At 37.9% G+C, this 21,474-nt stretch overlaps 1 protein-coding gene, 2 long non-coding RNA genes and 2 other non-coding genes across 5 annotated transcripts in view; 2 read left to right on the top strand and 3 right to left on the bottom strand.

Moving 5' to 3' along the window:
- LOC147833781 (uncharacterized) overlaps nucleotides 1-21,474 on the top strand; it is a 290,137-nt gene that overhangs the window by 245,859 nt on the left and 22,804 nt on the right. The window lies entirely within an intron of this gene.
- The window catches only part of atg16l1 (autophagy related 16 like 1), a 51,372-nt gene that overhangs the window by 13,394 nt on the left and 16,504 nt on the right, over nucleotides 1-21,474 (bottom strand). Inside the window, 7 exon segments of the mRNA NM_001017854.3 lie at nucleotides 2,187-2,258; nucleotides 5,401-5,471; nucleotides 8,023-8,128; nucleotides 11,957-12,059; nucleotides 19,325-19,387; nucleotides 19,539-19,625; nucleotides 21,378-21,443. Coding sequence (NP_001017854.2) covers nucleotides 2,187-2,258; nucleotides 5,401-5,471; nucleotides 8,023-8,128; nucleotides 11,957-12,059; nucleotides 19,325-19,387; nucleotides 19,539-19,625; nucleotides 21,378-21,443 — 568 coding nt within the window.
- On the top strand, nucleotides 3,784-8,027 carry LOC147840722 (uncharacterized). The gene is made up of 3 exons (XR_015510049.1): nucleotides 3,784-5,021; nucleotides 5,083-6,318; nucleotides 6,802-8,027. It is a non-coding gene; the product is annotated as an uncharacterized LOC147840722 (long non-coding RNA).
- LOC137487809 (small Cajal body-specific RNA 6) lies at nucleotides 7,132-7,413 on the bottom strand. The gene has a single exon (XR_015510086.1).
- On the bottom strand, nucleotides 9,967-10,246 carry LOC137487808 (small Cajal body-specific RNA 6). The gene has a single exon (XR_015510085.1).

Genomic DNA, 21,474 nt, shown 5'->3' with positions numbered 1-21,474 from the left:
TCTTTGCTGTGTCACTGTTTTGTCATGTTTCTGTGCTGCTGTGCATGCAAAAGTACTTAGTATGAAATTATTTCATGCAAAACTTTTTTTTTGCGTTTTATTTAGCCGTGCATAAATGTATGCCTATCTCTCATTCTGTGTTGTTTAAAAAGCTCATTGTTTGGTAAAAAAACGAAACCTATGCTTATTGGTTGTGATATAGCGAGTTTGAACCAATCTGGGTATGGAGGATGGACAATGCATCAATGTATCATGTCTGATTTGTCCGGAGACACAGTGACGAGCGTTTCTTTGTCAAATCAGCGTTGTCAAATTTTGATGACGTAACCGCACTGATTCCAGAGCCTCTGAAAGTCCGTGAATGTTATGTGACTGGAAAAGCTGAGATTCTCTTCTTTATGCCAATCTTTGAATTGTATGAATCGGATCAGCGGATCAAAAGTTATTAAACATTTAAGAGCAATACTTATTTTTAGCCGCGGGCGGCTGTTTTGGTCTTTAAGGGTTAAAACCGTTGATATGCAATTGTTCATGGTATGATAATCGTGCACGTTCAAATCGTGGTAGACCGTCATACCGGTATATTGTTACAACCCTATGTGACACTGATCGGATCTGTTCTATGAGAGTGTAAACACGAAAAAAAACATGCATTCGGATATTCAGAGATCGGTTTCAGGCCTCCTTCATATGTGGAAATAAATCAGATATAGATCGGAAATGTGACAATGTGACTGTCATGTAAACAGGCAGATCAGATGTATTGAGGCATTCCGTTCTGTACATCATTAAACTTGCGTCAATGTGGTGCTTCTCCACGGTTTAATGACAGAAAGAAGAGCGTGTGTGGAGATGCCGACGCGGTAAACAACATCAGAGGAAACACAGAGACCTGCTCCCACCAGACCTGAGATCTCTCTCGTACCCACAAACTCCTCTGAATGGTGGAGGACATCATAAAGCATATAAACCATAAGCGCAAGCTGCGATGACGGCCCTTTCCCACCTCCGCCTCTAAATCCTTTTAAAGTTGGGCGAACTTCGTGTTGAAACTTTTGCTTTTTGGCGCTATTAATACACACACTGCGGACTACACCATAGAATAACTCTATTCTCTCTAACACCAGTGCACACACAGGCAAAGGCTACATCTTCAACTACACACACAGCTCAGGGCTATACCATTACATAAACTGCGTGGGGGTAAATCTGGACTAAACCATTCACTGCTTATACTACACTTCGTATATTTCGCACAGCTAAAAACAAGACAATTTCTTCCATCCATGCTAGTGTGGCGCAGATGCTAGAACCCGCCTTTATGCATGCGCGACATGAATTGTATGGCAATTGTAAACGCATGAATTGGATATGGGTCACAATTAAAACAACTTGTAAACAGACAGCCAAACAAATCAGATATAGGCAACAAATCGTAAGGCATCAAGACCTGGCAGTGTAAATGGGGCCTTAGTCCTCAATCTGGCAACCTAATTGTGAGTCAGAGGAGGGGTTGTGTAAATAAACCCCTCTACAATATTTTGTATTAGACTGCAATCAGTCCTCTATACTGCATCTTTAAAGCTAAGAGAAGCTCCTAACTTGCCAATCTAGAAGAAAATCTTATAAATAATTGGCATGTTAGTCTTAAATTTAAAGTTTTAGCACTAAAATGGGCTCTTAAATCAGTGAAACACGAGGAGTAGGAGACGAGATTTTCTCCAAGTGTTCCGGTTTCCCCCACAGTCCAAAGACATGCGGTACAGGTGAATTGGGTAGGCTAAATTGTCCGTAGTGTATGAGTGTGTGTGTGAATGAGTGTGTGTGTGGATGTTTCCCAGAGATGGGTTGCGGCTGGAAGGGCATCCGCTGCGTAAAAACGTGCTGGATAAGTTGGCGGTTCATTCCGCTGTGGCGACCCCGGATTAATAAAGGGACTAAGCCGACAAGATAATGAATGAATGAAGACATTTGAGCAAATCTATTTTAATAAATATAAATTTTGCCATTTTTAAGTATTTTTTTTTTTAAATATTAAAAAACATTTGTTTAAGATATACTGTCAACGTGATTAACCTTTACATCTAAATGTGTGTAGGGATCAAAAACTGAACTACTGCAGCCACTGCACACATGATAACATGTCACTAAACATGGTGTGTGTACGTGTTCAGTGAAATCCTCACCCTCAGTCTGTAGTCATCGACAGTCCAAATTCGGCTTGCGAAATCATTGGAAGCAGCCAGAAGATACGAGCCCTGCGAGCAAACACAATATTATCAGTCACAAAACACTCTTAAAAACAGCTGTGGTCAATATTATAAGCCCCTTTAAGTAGTTATTTTTTCAATTAGCTACAGAACAAACCACTGTTGTCCAATGACTTGCCTGATTAACCTAGTTAAGCCTGTGAATGTTACTTTAAGATGAATACCAGCGTCTAGAAAAATATCTAGTCAAATATTATCCACCGTCTAGGGCTGTACAATACTGGAATCAGACATTGTAATATTTAATTTTTCTGCAATATATATATATATATATATATATATATATATATATATATATATATATATATATATATATATATATATATATATATATATGTATCTACACAATTTCACCAAATGATTGAATAGCCCTATTTGGAAGGAATTTATAGTTGCACTATTTTAAGGTTCAATTCTTGCTATTAGCAAACCACTAAATACTTTTGCTTCAATAAACTGCTAATTTGTTCTTTATTAATAGATATTAATTTAGTGCAGGTATTGTGTTAGGGATGTAGAAAAAGATAATGCAGAATACGTACATTATAAGTATTCAATTCAATTTAATTCATGTTTATATTTATAGCGCTTTTTACAATGTAGATTGTCTCAAAGCAGCTTAAAGAGCCCATATTATGGGTTTTTGAAAATGCTCTTCCATGTAGTTTGTAACACAGCTCTAAGTGAAGTGAAGTATCCAGCTATGGCTTAAATCTGTAAGTGTACAGCGTTTAAAACTGTTGATTCATCTATAAAAGAGTCGACTCATAGTGCTTCAAACGAGTCGTCTTGATAACGAGTCATTAGGTGTTTTGCCATGACGTGACAACAAAACCAAGTAGTTGCGCGCGCAAACCTGGGAGATTTGAAACCTGCGGCCCCGCCCTCTAACACAGAAAAAGCCACACACACAAACACGCGCGCACACAGACGCACGCACGCACGCACGCTCGCACGCACACACACGCACGCACACACACAGACAGACACACACGCGCACACACAGATTATTGAGTCTTTACCCAAAGATGAAACCTCAGCATTGGAGCCCAGCCTTGAGCAGTTTGAGTGCTACTGGAAACTACATGCTACAAAGAATACTTCATCGGCCGTTTGTTAAAGGAAGGATCAGTAAAGAGTACTGATGGACTATGTCAGAACCTGGATCGGTTTCTTCCTCCATTTCTCAAGTGTAAGTACTTGCGATTAAAGTTGTTGCCTCATTTACTCTAGCTTGCAAATGTATTTAGTTGTGTTTTGTTCCTTGTAACCGCATGCACTGTATCAGGTTAACTCGCTATATTCTCATATCGCGTGTAAAGCCACGTTAAAAACGCAACGCGTGCTGCTTTGTTTACGGACCTCCGTGGAGGAGGGTAATGTGTGTGTGTGTGTGTGTGTGCGCGCGGTGTCCTCCTCCGAGGATGGTTATATGTGTGTGTGTATGAGTGAGAAAAGAGCAGAGTGTGACAAGCTAGGAGATCTCCTCGTCAGTTCTTGGGAGTTTTTGCTCAATAAAATAGTTAGTCGTCATAGTTTCAAGTCCATCATCTGTATTTACATTCATCCACTGGCAGCTAAAATCCACACCTCACACTATGAAGCGTGTACGCACTGTGACTACTTTTATATTGCTGATTAGCTGCTGGGCATTTCACTCTGTCTCTCGCTGAAGGCAGTCAGTGTCGCCCAGTCGCAACAGACTGTCATCGGTACAATAATTTTTATATATTTACAGGAAAATTTTACCTAATTTTTGCTAACAAAATGACTTGACTTAAAAGTTTGTATTAATAAAACATTTAGTTATTTAGCAAATTTTAGTGTGTAATTTATATCTCCTATATAAAATAAGAATATTGCATAACAATAAAAAATTTAAATACTGCATTTATCATATATTTTATATACATTTATCAAAAAAGTATCAAATGTTTAGGGCCACCTGAAATCTTTTTGCCAAATTATGTTTCTGTGTTATTTTATGTTTCCAATGTCCAATCACATAAATCAATAAACCATAAACAAATATCTAATATTATGATATATAATTTATTTCATAGCAAACTAATATGATAAATTAAAACCAAGAACTCATCCATCTCATTAAATTATTTTGTTTGTCAAATCTGATTCAGTGCACTGTCAAAAATTATATTAAATTAAGCATATTCTATAATCACATTTCCTTACGTCAAATACACAAGACAGTAGTGCTGTGAACCTACACTAGTCTCACGATTCGGTTGGGTTACGATTATCATGCCATCGATTCGGTTCAATTCGATATTTCGGTGCATCACGGTGCATTGACGGTGCTTTTATATTTTTTTCACAGCAGCAGCTCTTGTATTAAAATGTATGAAAATATTTATATTTATAGGTTATTATTTGTAATACAATTGTGTCATTTAATACAAACAGTCAGATATATAAACTGTAACTTTGAAAAAAACGAGCATTAAGCAAATAATATAAACAAATATAAATATCCAGCTCAATTTCTGATCCTTGTCTAGTTCTCTTACACCCCTTTGATTGGGATTGATTGGGTTGCGATTGGCTGTTGCGCGCTGCGCTCTTCAGATGAATGATAAGCGGCAGGGGCGATCTCACAGCTGATCTATGATAAACACGTTGGAGAAAACTCTGCAGACACGCGCTCGTTTCTGTATGCAAAAGTAACACTGTAAAACAGCCAAGAGGAGAAGAAAAGCCACGCCAGCAGGTCAAATGGGCCACTGTGTGTGTGTGAGAAAGAGAGAGACAGAGACAGAGAGAGAGAGAGAGAGAGAGAGAGAGAGAGAGAGAGAGAGAGAGAGAGAGAGAGAGAGAGAGAGATGGGGTTGGCTACTTTCATTCTCAAACTCACACAGTGAAATTGTGCACAGTTCATGAGTATTAAGTAGTTAGAGCGCTGTAAATACTCGCGATCGTCTCCCTCGTGACAGAGCGCATATGAGGTAAATGACGTCAGTAATAACCGGTTATCATTATTACTGAACCGATACCGAATTGTCCGCGTCTGCATCGCGGTGCATCGAAGAAACGATTAATTTTGACACCCCTACAAGACAGGAATTATATTTCATATTAGTAACTGCATTGTTATATAGAGATATACACTCACCGCACTGTCAAACTCTATACTGGTGATTCCAGCATTACTTCCCGTCAGTGCACCTTTAGGTTCACATCGCCCTGCAGACACATACAAACAAAGCCTTTAAACCATAAACATACACACATATCATAATCTATAGGCACCATGTATCAGGAGGAAACAAAAAACTCTGCAGTTGTTCTATTAAAGCAGTGGTTCTCAAAGTTGGGGTCTGGGGGTCGACTGTTTTTTTCCAAAACCCTATTTTTATTAAACCATAAGAATTATCTAATTTTATCCACAACCTGCAGAAGAGAAATAATAGTTGTTTATATTTGCTACATACTGCTGTATTTAGTTATGCCTAGTTCAGACTGCGTGATTTTAGCCCCGATTTTGGCTCGCCGACAGGTTTTGAGAAATCGCCGACAAATGCCTGAAATCACAGGCAAATCGCTGCTCGTGCACGTGAGTGACAATCACACAGTATGAACTATCAAAGACGCGATCTGAGAGAATCGCCGATGAGTCGCCGATGCCTGTGAGATATTTGGCATGCTAAATATCTGGAGCTGTCGGCGATTCAAATCATGCCGTGTGAATTGAGTTTTGACTGAAAATAACATCAGCGATCGCCTACAGCCAATGAGAGAGCAGCGTTCACTTGTGTGTGCATGTGTGTGTGTGTGTGTATACCTGCTGCAGGCCAGCGGGAGGCTGGGGGAGAAGTTAAAAGCGCTCTTTTTCGGTTTATTTGGACCCACGAAATGGAGGAAAAACTAGCGGAGGTTTGACAGGACTCAGGAGCAACCGTGTCTGTTTGACGTTTCATACAGAAAGAAATTAGTTTATTATCAACGTTGAGGAGAAAAGGCTAATTCCCTTTAAACCCAGGTGAGCAAACATGTACATGTTCTACCCCATTAAAGGCTTCTTTCTCATTATGTAGTTAATAACAAAAGATATACGACGTGTTTTTGGCTGTGAGGCGTAGTTTGGACGAAGTTGTCGGCGATTCTTCCTATAGTAAAGTCATGCAATGTGAAAGTCCCTGTCGCCGATTCATCTTGCAGTGCAAACAAAGCAGCGACGAAACGCTAGCCCAGATAGTCAAGCAGTGTGAAAACATCTGTGACATGACTACTTTGAAAATCATGCAGTCTGAACTCGGCATTACTATAGTAGCTTATAGTTACTAGTTCTATTTGACTGTGACCCCTGGGGTAATTACATTATATTAAAGACACAGCAATAGCGTCAGATGCAGCAGATTGATTTTATGACACCAGGTTAAACTTTCTGTCCCATTTACAGCACTGATATACATTAAAAAAACAAGCATAGACTTGGGTTTATTGGTGTGTGTGCGCCATTGCAAGCGAGGTTTTTGTATTTATAACTACCTCAGAGGATATTGGGGGTCGCGAGTCACTAGCATTGTCATTTTGGGGGTCGCAGGCTGAAAAGTTTGAGAACCCCTGCATTAAAGGGATAGTTCACCCAAAAACAGGATGGAAACGCTACTTTATTTACAAATGTTTAATGCAGTTTTCCAGTTTGTGCATGAATCTAATTAGCATCTTTAGACAGAAACATAACTCAAAATGCTGCTTTTTCTCTGACATTCTTCAGAATATCTTGTTTTGTGTTCAACAGAAAAAAAAAAATTCATAAACGTTTTCAAGCACTTTTGGGTGAACCGTCCCTTTAAACCTTATGAAACTGAGCTTGAGCAATTTCCTCTTTGCAACGACTGAAGGTCTCAGCTTGAAAACTTGAGATCATGAGCCCATTAAACGTCCCTCCTTCAGTCCGGCCCTCCTGTGTGTGATGTTTCTGTCGGATGATGCTGATAAAAGTCTTGTAATTCTCTAAAAGACTCTAATTATACAGCAAAAACGTCCATAATATCAGCCACCACCTCTATCCAGCAATGCATGACTAGAGCATGCTGGGAAATTATTAACAGTGGCTGCTGGGAGAGACAAACGGACTGAAAGGAGACGAGGGCTTCGGACCTTTTACATCTCATCACTGACCTCTGATGTGTAGGTGAAGTCAGAATTATAAGCTGTATATTTTTCCCCCGATTTCTGTTTAACAGAGAGAAGATTTTCTTCAACACGTTTCTAAACACTAGTTTTAAAAACTATTTTCTAGTAACTGATTTATTTTATCTTTATCATCATGACAATGCGTAATATTTGACTAGATATTTTTCAGGATACTAGTACTCAGCTTAAAGTGACATTTAAAGGCTTATTTGGGTTAATTAGGTTACATTTACATTTAGCAGACGCTTTTATCCAAAGCGACTTACAAATGAGCCTAATTACAGTTAGGGTAATTAGGCAAGTCATAGTATAACAGTGGTTCGTTCTGTAGACAATCCAAAACAAATATTGCTTAAAGGGGGCTAATAATATTGACCTTAAAATGGGCTTAAAAAAATTAATAACTGCTTTTATTCTAGTCGAAATAAAACAAATAAGACTTTTTCCAGAAGAAAAAACATTATAGAAAATACTGTGAAAAAATCCTGAATCTGTTAAACATCATTTGGGAAATATTTGAGAAAAAATACTTGAGAGGCTAATAATTTTGACTTCAACTCTATATATGTGATGGATTATAAACAGTAAACAGTACCAGATACGACTTCCCAGAGTTTGACCCGGCGGTCCATTCCTCCTGTGGCGAGCAGACGAGAACCAGGACTAAACCTCACAGCGTTCACTTCTCCATCATGAGCGTCCTACACACACACATACATACACACATACATACATACAAAGATAAATGAGATCTTTGCTTCGGCTTTTTGAAATGTGTTTGGAAATTTAAACACTAAATTTAGCAGTCCGACTGTATATTAGGTGGCCTTAACTAATAAACTAACTAGCTAGTTAATATATATTAATAAGGGATGCACCAAATTTTTGGCAATTATCAAGCTAAAAAAAATGGATATGCTACACCACATTGACCATCAATGTTCAGCTTTTACTTTCTCCAGCTTTACTCACAGTACAATATGGAGAGGCTTTCACACTGGATGCGTAAAAAAGTAATGTGCTATGAAATCATGAGTTTGACTCTTCTAAAGCATAATAACACCATAATATGTTTGCAGATATTCAGAAACATGCTCAGTGAACATTCTTGTTTATCTGAAAAACAATCCTGAAGTCAGATATTCTGCTTTGAACATGTGTGTTTACGTGCCAGCACGGGTGTCTTTGTTTTGGTCATTTAACCCGCCCAATGCCAGTTTAGCCAATTATATTTCAGCACTCCGGGTTGCCTTGATGGAAAACAGCGTATTTCATTCATTCAGTCAGGAAGACTCTCAAAGTGTGCGTCCATGACTGAAATGCGACCTCTGGTGGACAGTAGCAGACTCTGAAATAAAATGCAGATTCAGAGTTCCACATGAGGAGGTTATTAATCAGCAAATAATATAAATATTACGATCGTAAACATTAGCTGAGCAGGGTACATTGTAACCCCGTGTCCTAACAACACGCTACCGGACGAGATCTGCAGTGATGAGCAATTTGGCTGTTTGCACCAGACGAAACACGACAGAAATGTAAACACAGCCATTCAAGGCACAGAATAGTGCACTCACTGCACTCCAGCCAAATAGTAAGGTTTATAATCCAATTAATACATATTAAACCTCTTCAACATGATTAAATGTAGATGCTGAATCACTGATATGTGTTGGTTTGCTCTGAGTCACAGTTCTGGAGTTCAGTTTCAGACGGTTTATTTTATTATCCAGATCTGAGGAGAACTATCTGCTGCTGCTGTCAGTAGTGTGGCAATAAATGTGATGTTAAAAGGCATTCAGACTCACATTATTAGCATTTAACACTGAATAAAGCACATGAGGTGTGCCAGAGATGATCAGTTTTCTGTTGTTCAGCTGTTAGAAACTGAAGCCGTTTCTAAAATATAAATTTCAGGTGTTGGTTAGGACTAAAACTAATTTTAGTCAGTGGCAATAGCCTAGTGGTTAAGTGCGCCGACATATAGCACCATGGTGCTCACGGCGACCTGAGTTCGATTCCAGGCTCGAGGTTCTTTGCCGAACCCTCCCCTCTCTCAGCTCCCAACTATTTCCTGTCAATTCTCTGCACTATTCGATCCATTAAAGGTTAAAAATTCCTAAAAAATTATTTTTTAAAAACTCATTTTAAAATGAAGAATATTCCTTCTATCGTATGTTGCTGCTTTTAGTTAAACACAATTTAAATCAGCCTCTAGCCTCGATAATCTGTTGGTCCTTAATCTGGCAACCTGCACTTGCATGTATTTTGACCAGGAATGTAATACCTAGTTCAACCACTGGGTGTCAAACGTACATACTGCACCTTTATTATTTCCAATGGGCCATGGAAACATACATGTTTGGTTTAGTAGGCTGCAAGGTAACAAAGATTTAGAGCCACTCAATTGTTGTTTATTTCAAGCTTTCAAGAGGTGTGTACTATGAAATACAAGAGCTAAATGGAGTACAATGATTATTTATATTAAACAATAATAGATAACCTTTTAGATATAAACATTGCATTCTTTTATTTTAAAGGTCTCAGCTTGAAAACTTGAGATCATGCACCAGTTTAATGTTCTCCTTCAGTCCGGGCCTCCTGTGTGTGGTGTTTCTGTTGGACGATGCTGATCAAAGTCTTATAAATCTCAATAAAAACTAATTATACAGCATAAACGTCCGTAATATCAGCCGCCACCTCTATCCAGCAATGCACCACTAGAGCATGCTGGAAAATTATTAACAGGGGCTGCTGGGAGAGACTGAGGGACTGGAAGGAGAGCTGGATGTCAGACCTTTTACATCACATCATTGACCTTTGAACTATGCATGAGAGGGGAAAAACAGATTTCATATCTCCAGATTCTTTATCTAATGATTCTGAAAGAATTCAGTTCAGAATAGATTCTTTATTCAAATTTGATTGTGAAGGTGCGGGACTATAATATAATATAATATAATATAATATAATATAATATAATATAATATAATATAATATAATATAATATAATATAACAATAATTAATAATATAATATAATAATATAATATATCAAATATAATATAATATAATATAATATAATATAATATAATATAATATAATATAATATATGCTGCAAAACTCACTTAATTTGGACAAAAACAGACCAACTAAACCATTTTAAAGCCGTGATTCAGCTGGCTCTCTGTAGATCTGAATAAAAAGCAATTCTAAAATAATTCTCAGAAATCGTATATAAATTATATCAACATGTTGGCTTTGAAGACATTTCATCATTAAAAGTTTATAAACAAACAAACAAAAATGTAATGCTAACTATTTGTTTGTGTATTTATTTAGCAACGTACGGCTATTTTATGGCAAAATCAATATAGATTAAAAAAATTACTTCATAATTCAGTCAGAGATTATACAAAAATAAATAAAAATTACATTAACATCATAAGACATACTTTTTCAGTTCAATACATTACAATTAACTTACAATACTTCCAAGAGGATACATTTTTGACACATTCACCAAGTGTGCGGTTTTGAACCAAGAACGATTTGTTCATTATAATTGCTTTTTGTAATCTTGTGTTTCAATTTTACATGCAGAGAGTGATCATACTGAATATAGCTGTTCATGAAATAAATAATATTTAAGATGGCAAGACAGTCAAACATAGATTCCAATCATAAATAAAAGCATCAAAACTCAAATTCTGGTTAAAATGTATAGTTGGAGAGATGTATTTGCACAGCTAAGAGAGAGAGAAAGAGAGTTGAGTTTATTGCCATATCAGCTTTTCCCTCAAGGCAAAAAGAGATTTACAAACATTTCATATACATTACTTTTCAATAATAATTAAAATAATAATCATTCTACCATTTTTTCAAATATTAAATTATGCAAAAAAATTACATTTAAATATTAAAGTATTAAAAAACAATGTTTTAATATTTTTTTAAATATTAAAAACATAAAAAATATTTAAATTTTACAACTTACATAAATATTAAAATATAAAAATTAATATTTAAATATTAAAAACAGTTTAATAAAATATTTAAAAAAATAAAATATTCAAATATTTAAAAATAACAAATTTTAAAATATAAATATTTATATTTAAATATTAAAAACAGTTTAATAAAACATTCTTTAAAATAAAATATTTATTTTAAAGTCTTTCTAAAAAAAATTGTCTGATAGATATGGGGCGTTCCAAAAGTACATGTTAAACAGTTTGTGTACTATTGCTATTGCATTGCATTTTGGAGAAACTTTTTCTTCCGAATAAATGGCCATGTGAGTCTATTGAGTCTCGTGTCTCCAATGCAGCACCTTACATTATATTAATATAAATAACCTCATCATGTCTTGAGTTAAAAACTAGTTTGATTTTCTTTCTACTAAGAGCTAGGTTGAGTTTATTATTTGAGCACTGATCCCATTCTGTTTATTTGCACAGCTGAAGAAACAGGGAAAAAATGTGTGCAAGGAATTGATTTGTAATGAAAAATGCATGAAAGAGGAACTCACAAAGATGTGGAGTGCAGTGGAGGGAACACGCACATCCGCACACGCCGACGGCACTTCTGCGTTTTCAGGAGACGAGCTGAACGAATTCACGGAGCGACGTCTTCTGAGGGGGGAAAATAAATACAACATCATGTGTCACAAGGGGGCTTTTCGGAAGCCGCATTAAATCTCATGTTCCTCACAAAACAAGTCGTCTTCATAAAGAGGTCCATTCACATGTGCAAATGCATGACTGAAGCCATAACGCTGAGTTTAGCAGTGCAACACTGAAGGTTTAAAGGGCACCTATGATAAAAATCAACGTTTTGAAGCTGTTTGGACAGAGCTGTGTGTAGTATAGTGTGTACAGAGTCATATTGGCCTGATAGAAACACAATAAGTCCCTTTTTTTAATTTCCTGACGTTAAAATATAATCCAAATTCCTCCCATTTTGAGGCCAACCACAACTTGATGTTGAAGGTGGGGCTTAGCAGAGTTTGGATTGGAGCAATCAGTAAAGGCTGATTTATACTTCTGAGCCACGTGCACGCGTATGCTGCATGTATAGCACTCGCCGACGCTGACGCGCACCTCTCAAAAAATTAACTACACATCGCAATGGCGTATAGCCCAAGTGTGGGCGGAGGTGAGAGCCGCGCAAGGGAGATCCAGATTAAAAGCGTTGTTTTGTGTTTATCTTATGATTAATGTTGTTGCACGTCTGACAGTTCCCGCCTCAAAATGAGCAAGTTTGAACTACTTGTATGTTAAGGTAGCATTCAGAACAGAAAAAAAACCCACCAGCGAAGAAACTCGACACAGACGAACATAAACACCTCACTGCCAGCAGAGTTTTAGAAGTGTTACTGCTGAGCAACAGAAACAGCACGCAGAAGTACAGTAGAAACCAGAAGTTTGCATACACTCTAAAAACAGGAACATAACAGTTTTTTAAAAATGTCTGATGGTAAATCATACTAATCGTTAACTATTTTAGGTCCGTTAGGATTTCCTGAATGATTTACATTTGCTAAATGCCAGAATTTTTTTTTTTTTTTGAGAATTGTTCATTAATTTATAGACAGTCAAAAGTTTACACACATTTCCATGGTATTTTTTTAGCTTTGCTTATAAACTGTATAACTTTGGTCAAATGTTTTGCGTATCCTTCTACAAGCTTCTCACAATAGTTTGCAGGAATTTTGGCCCATTCCTCCAGAAAGAATTGGTGTAACGGAGTCCGATTTGTAGGCTGTCTTGCTTGCACAAGCTTTTTCAAATTTTCTATAGGATTGAGATCAGGGCTTTGTGATGTCCACTCCAAAACATTCACTCTGTTGTCCTTAAAGCACATTTGAACCAATTCAGCAGTAAGCTTAGGGTCATGGTCTGTTTGGAAGACCCATTTGTGGCCAAGTTTTAATTTCCTGGCTGATGTCTTGAGATGTTGCTTCAGTATTTCTACATAATGTTCTTTCTTCATGATGCCATCTACGCCTTCAAGTGGACCAGTCCCTCCTGCAGCAAAACAGCCTCACAACATGATGCTGCCGCCTCCATACTTCACAGTTGGGATGTTGTTTCTAGGCTTGTAAGCTTTCCCCTTTGTCCTCCAAATGTAACACTGGTCATTATGGCCAAACAGTTCAATCTTAGTTCCATCAGACCACAGGACATGTCTCCAATATTATTATTTTTCCCAGTGTAATTCAGCAAGTTGTAGTCTTGCGTTTTTCTTGTTGATTCTGGCTTGTTGATTTTTCCATGTTGTCACACGAGGAAGCAGTGTGTTTGAGCTTTTCCTTAAATACTATTCTACAGTTGTGCCTCCAATTAACTCAAATGTTGTCAATTAGCCAATCAGAAACTTCCAAATCCTTGACACCATCATCTGAGCTGTTTCAGAGGCATGATAATCTTATTGTATGTAAACTTGACTTTCAAGAAAAGTTATAACAATTTCTCAACAAATATCTCTCTCATTATTCTGCTATTAAGCAGAACAGAAACAAATGTTATAATCCTAACTTACCTAAAAGAGAAAAAGTTGTCACATTAACATCTGACTTTTTTTTTTAATGGTTATGTGCCTTTCTATACAGTGTATGTAAACTTCTGCTTTCTATTGTATAAATGCACGACTACACACACTGTATGCCGATCACTTGATGCAGAAGTATAAACCAGGCTAAAGTGAGGAGCAGGGGAGGTGGTATGAGTGATTGGTAAGTGAAGAGCCTGAAAGGAGGATTATTTATTTATTATATCCATATTTATATTTGTAGTATTAAAAACAAGCTTAGATTTGTCCACCTGTCAGGTTTTAGACCAAATGGGGCACAGCATGTGCATTAGGATATAACTCAGTTGTTTGAGCACACTTCGTTATTATTGTTCATTTATTCGTTTGCTGGAAATTAGAACTGAATTTAGAAATAGTTTTGAAACAAATCTTTGCGCTTAACAAACTAAATTAATTATTTATAGGCTAATTGATGTCTGTGCGTACATGGTTTCCCTGTCCACAAGAGTGAAAGTAGATACTGAGAGGCCTAATCTCTCATTCTCCCGCTGTAGATGCTCTGTTTAACTGTTTTCTTGCTAGTGAAATGCTCAGTTTCTCCACTTACTTTACGTCATGTAAATAGCAAATGCACCATGGCATGATGCGACTGGCTCTTAAAGGGAATGGGAGATGAGACTCTGATTGGTTTATTCTCAAAACACACCTATAACTCATTAAGAGAATAAACTCAACCCTTTTAGACCATGCGACAGAGCGCAAATCAGATTTTTCTGTCCTTATATTAGCAAAAGTGGATTCTGCACGCCCTGAATGCGTTTGCGCCTTGCACTTTGCCCATGGACCGTCAAAATAGAGCCCACGGTTTGTTCAGAGCTGAAAACCCAAATGTTCAGAAAAGTAAAATAAATGATATGATGGGTATTTTGAGCTGAAACTTTACTGACACAAGGTGGCGGGAAAAAAAATTATTTTAAATCTTGAAAATGGGGTAAAAATAGGTGCCCTTTAATGTAAAAAAAAAATCTTTAACACACAAATAATGCACATATGATGCACATAAGACTCAAGCTCAAACCTACAGTTCAAGTCAGAACTAGTTGCCCTCCTGTGAGTTTTTATTTATTTATTTTTTATATTTCCCAAATGATTCAACAGAGCAAGGAATTTTTCACCGTATTTCCTATAATATTTTTTCTTCTGGAGAAAGTCTTACTTGTTTTATTTCGGCTAGAATAAAAGCAGTTATTAATTTTTAAAACACTATTTTAAGGTCAATATTATTAGCCCCTTTAAGCTATATTTGTTTTCGATAGTCTACAGAACAAACCACTGTTATACAATAACTTGCCTAATTACCCTAACCTGCCTAGTTAACCTAGTTAAGCCTTTAAATGTCCTTTAAAGCTGAATACTAGTATCTTGAAAAATATCTGGTCTAATATTATTTACTGTCATCATGGCAAAGATAAAATAAATCAGTTATTAAGAGATGAGCTATTAAACTTATTATGTTGACAAATGTGCTGAAGAAAATCTCTCGGTTAAACAGAAACTGGGGAAATAAATATTCAGGAGGGGGAATAATTCAGACTTCAACTGTGCCTTGGAATGTCATGACCGACCAATCAGAGTCAAGTATACCAGACAGCAGTGTAATAACACCCCTGATCACTTCCTCCTCTTCATTTCTAATGGGACATTAAGGCCCCGTTTACACTAATGCGTTTTAGTTTGAAAACGCACAAGTTTTGCTACGGTTACACCATCCGTCCACACTACGCCGGAGTTCTCGAGCGCCGAAAACGGAGCGTTTAGAAAACGCTGGAGAGGCCATTTTCATTCCGAAACGCTGCTGCTCCGTCTCAGTGTGGATGATGGAAAACGGAGACATCTGAAAACGGAGGCGGGGCTGCTGAGATTCATCTCTGATTGGGGCATTTCCTCAATATTAAGTAGCCTGACTCACACAGTTCAGTCCTGCATTCTCTCCGTGTAAGTTCAGACTTCGCAAGTTTGATCAAGGCTGCAGTCTCCCCCTGCTCAGTTTGATATAAAATACAGACTATACGGAGGACACGGGTAAATCTTCAAAGGGAACAGTGTACTGTATAACTTCATTCACATCACCCTGGCTACGTTGTTTCACTTTCTCAACAATAAAATGTAAACATGATTTAAGGAACTGCCTATTTTCATTTTAATATTAGCAACTAAACAGAAAGCAGAAATGCTGAGACATCATGCTGCATATATGAGCGTCATCTTCACTGTGTGGATATTTATAACTAAACACAGCCGATAACAACTGCCTCCTTTCAATTTCAGTGAAAATACGAAACATACCCTCTCTTTTGCTGAATATCAGTTTTAATAATCCATAATGGCCATTATAAAAGTATAACATACAATAAGTTTATGCATTATAGGAAATAAAGGCAAGCGATCAGTCAATATACAGAATAGGCTACGTGGTTACAATAATCATTAACTTATCTTTGCGCTCAGCCAAAACACGTAACCTGAGAACAAGTAATATATTCAAAAGACCAAAGTCAGGGAATATGTCGTTAGATAAAGACAACAAGATGAGTGAAATATCCCGTTTAATAAATATAGTGAGATTAGATCCAGCGGGAGATGCTTGATGAGAAGTCCGACTAGCAGAGCTCTCATCTGGGTAGACAGGCTGCAGCGCTTGCCCGAGAGTGTGTTTGTGTGGTCACGTGATGTGCGTTTTCAGCGTTTTGGTGTGGACGGAGAGCAGTTCAGAAACGTTGGGTAAAACGCGAGTGTGGACGCAGATCGTTTTCATTCTAAAACGCCATTTTAAAACTAAAACGCACTAGTGTAAACGGGGCCTTAGATGCCCTGAAATTTCAGCTCGTTGTTTAAAGCAGTAAAATCCCCCACCCTGCAAAACCTCACACACAACTACACAAAAAGCAACAAACAACTTGCAAATGCCACTAATACATTCAAAGACAGAGCAGGACCCTGATGGAGATTACTCACTCACTCACGCACGCACGCACGCACGCACGCACGCACGCACGCACGCACGCACGCACGCACACACGCACACACACAGGGGGGAAAAAATCATGAAGCATTCGCAGCAGTTACCCTAAACGCCTTTCATTGAAACATGCTTCTCAGTACACAGCACTCTCATACACACGCACGCACACACAGAAATCCTGACACCACATTGTGTATCACCTGGAGTCAGATGGGATGAAACCAGGTTGGACAGAATCAGACAAGCTGCAGACACAGAGAGAGTGTAGAATGAGACACACACACGCACGCACGCACGCACGCACGCACGCACGCACGCACGCACGCACGCACGCACGCACGCACACACACGCGCGCATGGTCGACAAACAACCACACATCCAAACATGCATCCACAACACACACAAAATACACACACACACATGTGCGCACATGCAAACAGACACGCATGCATGCACAACACACACACAAAATGCACTCGCGCACATGCATGCACAACACCCACATGCACTGCATACACACTAGGGTTGTAACGGTATGAATTTTTTACGGTATGATAATCGTAAAAAACAATACCACGGTTTGACGGTTTCGCGGTATACGGTATTAAATAGTAATTCTCATAGCCAAGACCCTGAAAAGAATAAGAACATGTTTTCTGACTGAACAAAGGTTTTTCTATGGGGGAATAAAATGCATTTATTTACTGACAATGTATCTGCCCAAAAGGTCTGGGAATGAACAAAACATAAAAAAAGTGTTACAAAATAATAGAACAGTGAAGCAAATTTGACTTTTTCCAAATAATATATTTTCAGTTACTATAAACAACACCACTTACAATGAACAAATAAAAAAATAAGAAAATAATAAATAATGTGTCAAAGTCCAAATAAACATGGTGCAAATCCTCAGTAAAAAATAGATATAAATATTTACTATACTATAAATAGTTACATAACGAAACTAGATTCAATATGGAACATCCTTAGGTTTTATGTGCCAGCATGGATATGGTTGTCTGTGGATTTGGATGTGGTTGTCTGCAATGCAGACAAACAGCTGCACCTTCATTTGCGTCTTTTGAAAACAGCAAGAGCAGCAGTTCGTCTTTGCTGTGTCACTGTTTTGTCATGTTTCTGTGCTGCTGTGCATGCAAAAGTACTTAGTATGAGAATTATTTCATGCAAAACTTTTTTTTTTTGCGTTTTATTTAGCCGCGCATAAATGTATGCCTATCTCTCATTCCGTGTTGTTCAAAAAGCTCAGTGTTGGTCCACAAACAAAAGCGAAACCTATGCTTATTGGTTGTGATATAGCGAGTTTGAACCAATCTGGGCATGGAGGAGGGACAATGCATCAATGTATCGTGTCTGGTTTGTCCGGAGACACAGTGACGAGCGTTTCTTTGTCAAATCAGCGTTGTCAAATTTTGATGACGTAACCGCACTGATTCCGGAGCCTCTGAATGAGTCCGCGAATGTTATGTGATACAGCACTGGAAAGCTGAGATTCTCTTCTTTATGCCAATCTTTGAATTGTATGAATCGGATCAGCGGATCAAAAGTTATTAAACATTTAAGAGCAATACTTATTTTTAGCCGCGGGCGGCTGTCTCGGTCTTTAAGGGTTAAAACCGTTGATATGCAATTGTTCATGGTATGATAATCGTGCACGTTCAAATCGTGGTAGACCGTCATACCGGTATATTGTTACAACCCTAATACACACACATGCAAACAACACATACACACATACAACACGCATGCATGCACAACAATCATACACAGGCTACACATATGCATACAAAACACACACACACATACAAAGACTGATACACGGGCAGACACACACATGCACACAAGCACAAAGGTACAGGCACATCAATGCACATACTATAAACACACACTCTTGCACCGCACACAACACATGCATTCACAGACTCACACACAATGCACAACACACAAATATGTGCAACAGACATGCACAACACACTCAAATGTGCGCACACAACAGACACACAAGACACAAATACACACACAGACACACATTCACAACACACAAGCACACACACACACACGCCAATGCACACGCTCATGTGTGATACACAAACAAATACACAAAGAAGAGAGTCAGAAACATGTCCAGGCCACGCGCCGCATTAGAAAATAAAGCCCATTTCAGCATCACCACACGGTTTTGCTTTAGACCTCAGTCCTACATTTGACCTGGACATGTTTCATATCAGTTTTGTGAGGACAAAATGAAAAAGAGAAGAGAGAAAGATGAAAATATTTGCGTTGATAAACACACACACACACACACACACACTCAATAAACCTACCCAAACATATTAGAGATGGAGTCCAGCAGTCCTGCGGGAGGAGGGGGCTGAGACAACCGTTTACTAAAACACACACACACACACACACACACACACACACACACACACACACACACACACACACACACACACACACACACAATTAGTGACTGATAGTCATTAGTGATTGATAGTATATTGTATACAGCTCGAGTTGTGTAATAAGTGTGCTGACCTGGGTGTGCGACTGAGCTGTCTGCTCGGTGACGTTTCACCCGTTGCCTTCCCAGCATCCTCTGTGAGAACCTCGATGTCATCATCTCTAAGCCAATCAGAAAACAGCATCCAATAAAACATCAACATCAGCTAACAGGGTCACCACCAACGCCATTATAGTCATTCATTCATTCATTTTCCGTTCGGCTTAGTCTTTTTATTAATCCGGGGTCGCCACAGCGGAATTAACCGCCAACTCATCCAGCAGGTTTTTACACAGCTGTTGCCCTTCAAGCCGCAACCCATCTCTGGGAAACATCCACACACACTCATTTACACACACACTCATACACTATGGACAATTTAGCCTGCCCAATTCACCAGTACCGCATGTCTTTGGACTGTGGGGGGAAACAGGAGGAAACCCACGCAAACGCAGGGAGAACATGCAAACTCCACACAGAAACACCAACTGAGCCGAGGCTCGAACCAGCGACCTTCTTGTTGTGGGGCAACAGCACTACCTACTGCGCCACTGCGTCGGTAATTATTATAGTCTACTCAAACAAAATGCTGTTACTACTGGAAACTAAATTAACATCGACTGACTGAACTATTTTTATTTAGTTTAATAAGCTGTGCTAAAATAACAACAGTAAAAGTAGAAGTTAAACTACAGTTGAAGTCAGAATTATTCGCTCCCGTTTATTTGTCTCCCCAATTTCTGTTTAACAGCGAGCAGATTTCCTCAACACATTTCAAAACATAATACTTTTAATAATTCGTCTCTAATAACTGATTTATTTAATCTTTGTCATGATGACAGTAAATAATATTAGACTAGATAATCATCAAGACACTTCTATACAGCTTAAAGTGATATTTAAAGGCTTAACTGGGTTAATTAGGTTAACTAGACAGGTTAGAGTAATTAGGCAAGTTATTGTGTAATGATGGTTTGTTCTATAGACTATCAGGAAAATATAGCTTAAAGGGGCTAATAATAATAATAATAATAATAATAATAATATTGACCTTAAAATGGTTTTAAAAATTTAAAAACTGCTTTTATTCTAGCCGAAATAAAACAAATAAGACTTTTTCTAGAAGAAAAAATATTATCAGACATACTGTGAAGATTAAACATCATTTGGGAAATATTTAAAAAAGGAAAAAAAAGTTAAATGGGGGTTCAATAATTCTGATTTCATCTGTATACAGCTATATTTATTGATATATTACATAAACGTTTATAAAAAAATTAAAACATTTTATGTTTAAAAAGTCCAGTAGGACGATCATCGCTCTTGTCCAGTCTATTTCAAAGGGAACTGATCGTACCAGTTGCGCTTTCTCTAGGCACGGGGTTAGCGCACGCGCTTTTTAACAGTCACGCGCATTACATCCCCTGTGTGCGCGAGTGATTATCCTCTCGTTCGGTATTTACCTTCTTCTTTGCTGTTTTGTTCGCGCAAACACAGTTATTTTTGTCAGTCGTGCTGCTTCTCGATTCTAAGATCACATTTGCACGAATATCGGGCCATGCTTATTGTTGAACCCTGCTTTTAAGAAATCTACATTTTAAAAATGATTTCCAACCAGCAAAGTGGCTAATGGAGATAACCCGCCAGAGCTGACATCTACCCACATTTGGCGGGTGTTAATGTAAAGCCCCGTATATGATACAAATTTGTCCTGGTGACGCTGAATATCATATACACCGAGTTCATTAAAAGCAAAACAGTCATTTCATTTTTCTTATTTTTTAAAGTCCATCACAGCACTGTATTTTCCTCCAACATAACTTAAACACCACATCTTGAGTATAATCTAAAGCAAGCTTTTTAAACAAACTTACGGGTCGATAGGAAGCGGCTCCTTTGCTGCATCTGCCAGTTCCTTCTGCAGCTTTGCCTGCCTGCGTCTACAATCACATAAATGTGTTAAACACACAC

This window comes from Danio rerio, chromosome 15 (assembly GCF_052040795.2).
Source record: "Danio rerio strain M-AB ecotype USA chromosome 15, GRCz13ab, whole genome shotgun sequence".
Classification (NCBI taxonomy): Eukaryota; Metazoa; Chordata; class Actinopteri; order Cypriniformes; family Danionidae; genus Danio; species Danio rerio.
The sequence above is the reverse complement of the archived record's forward strand: the minus strand, read 5'-3'. Positions and strand labels throughout refer to the sequence as shown.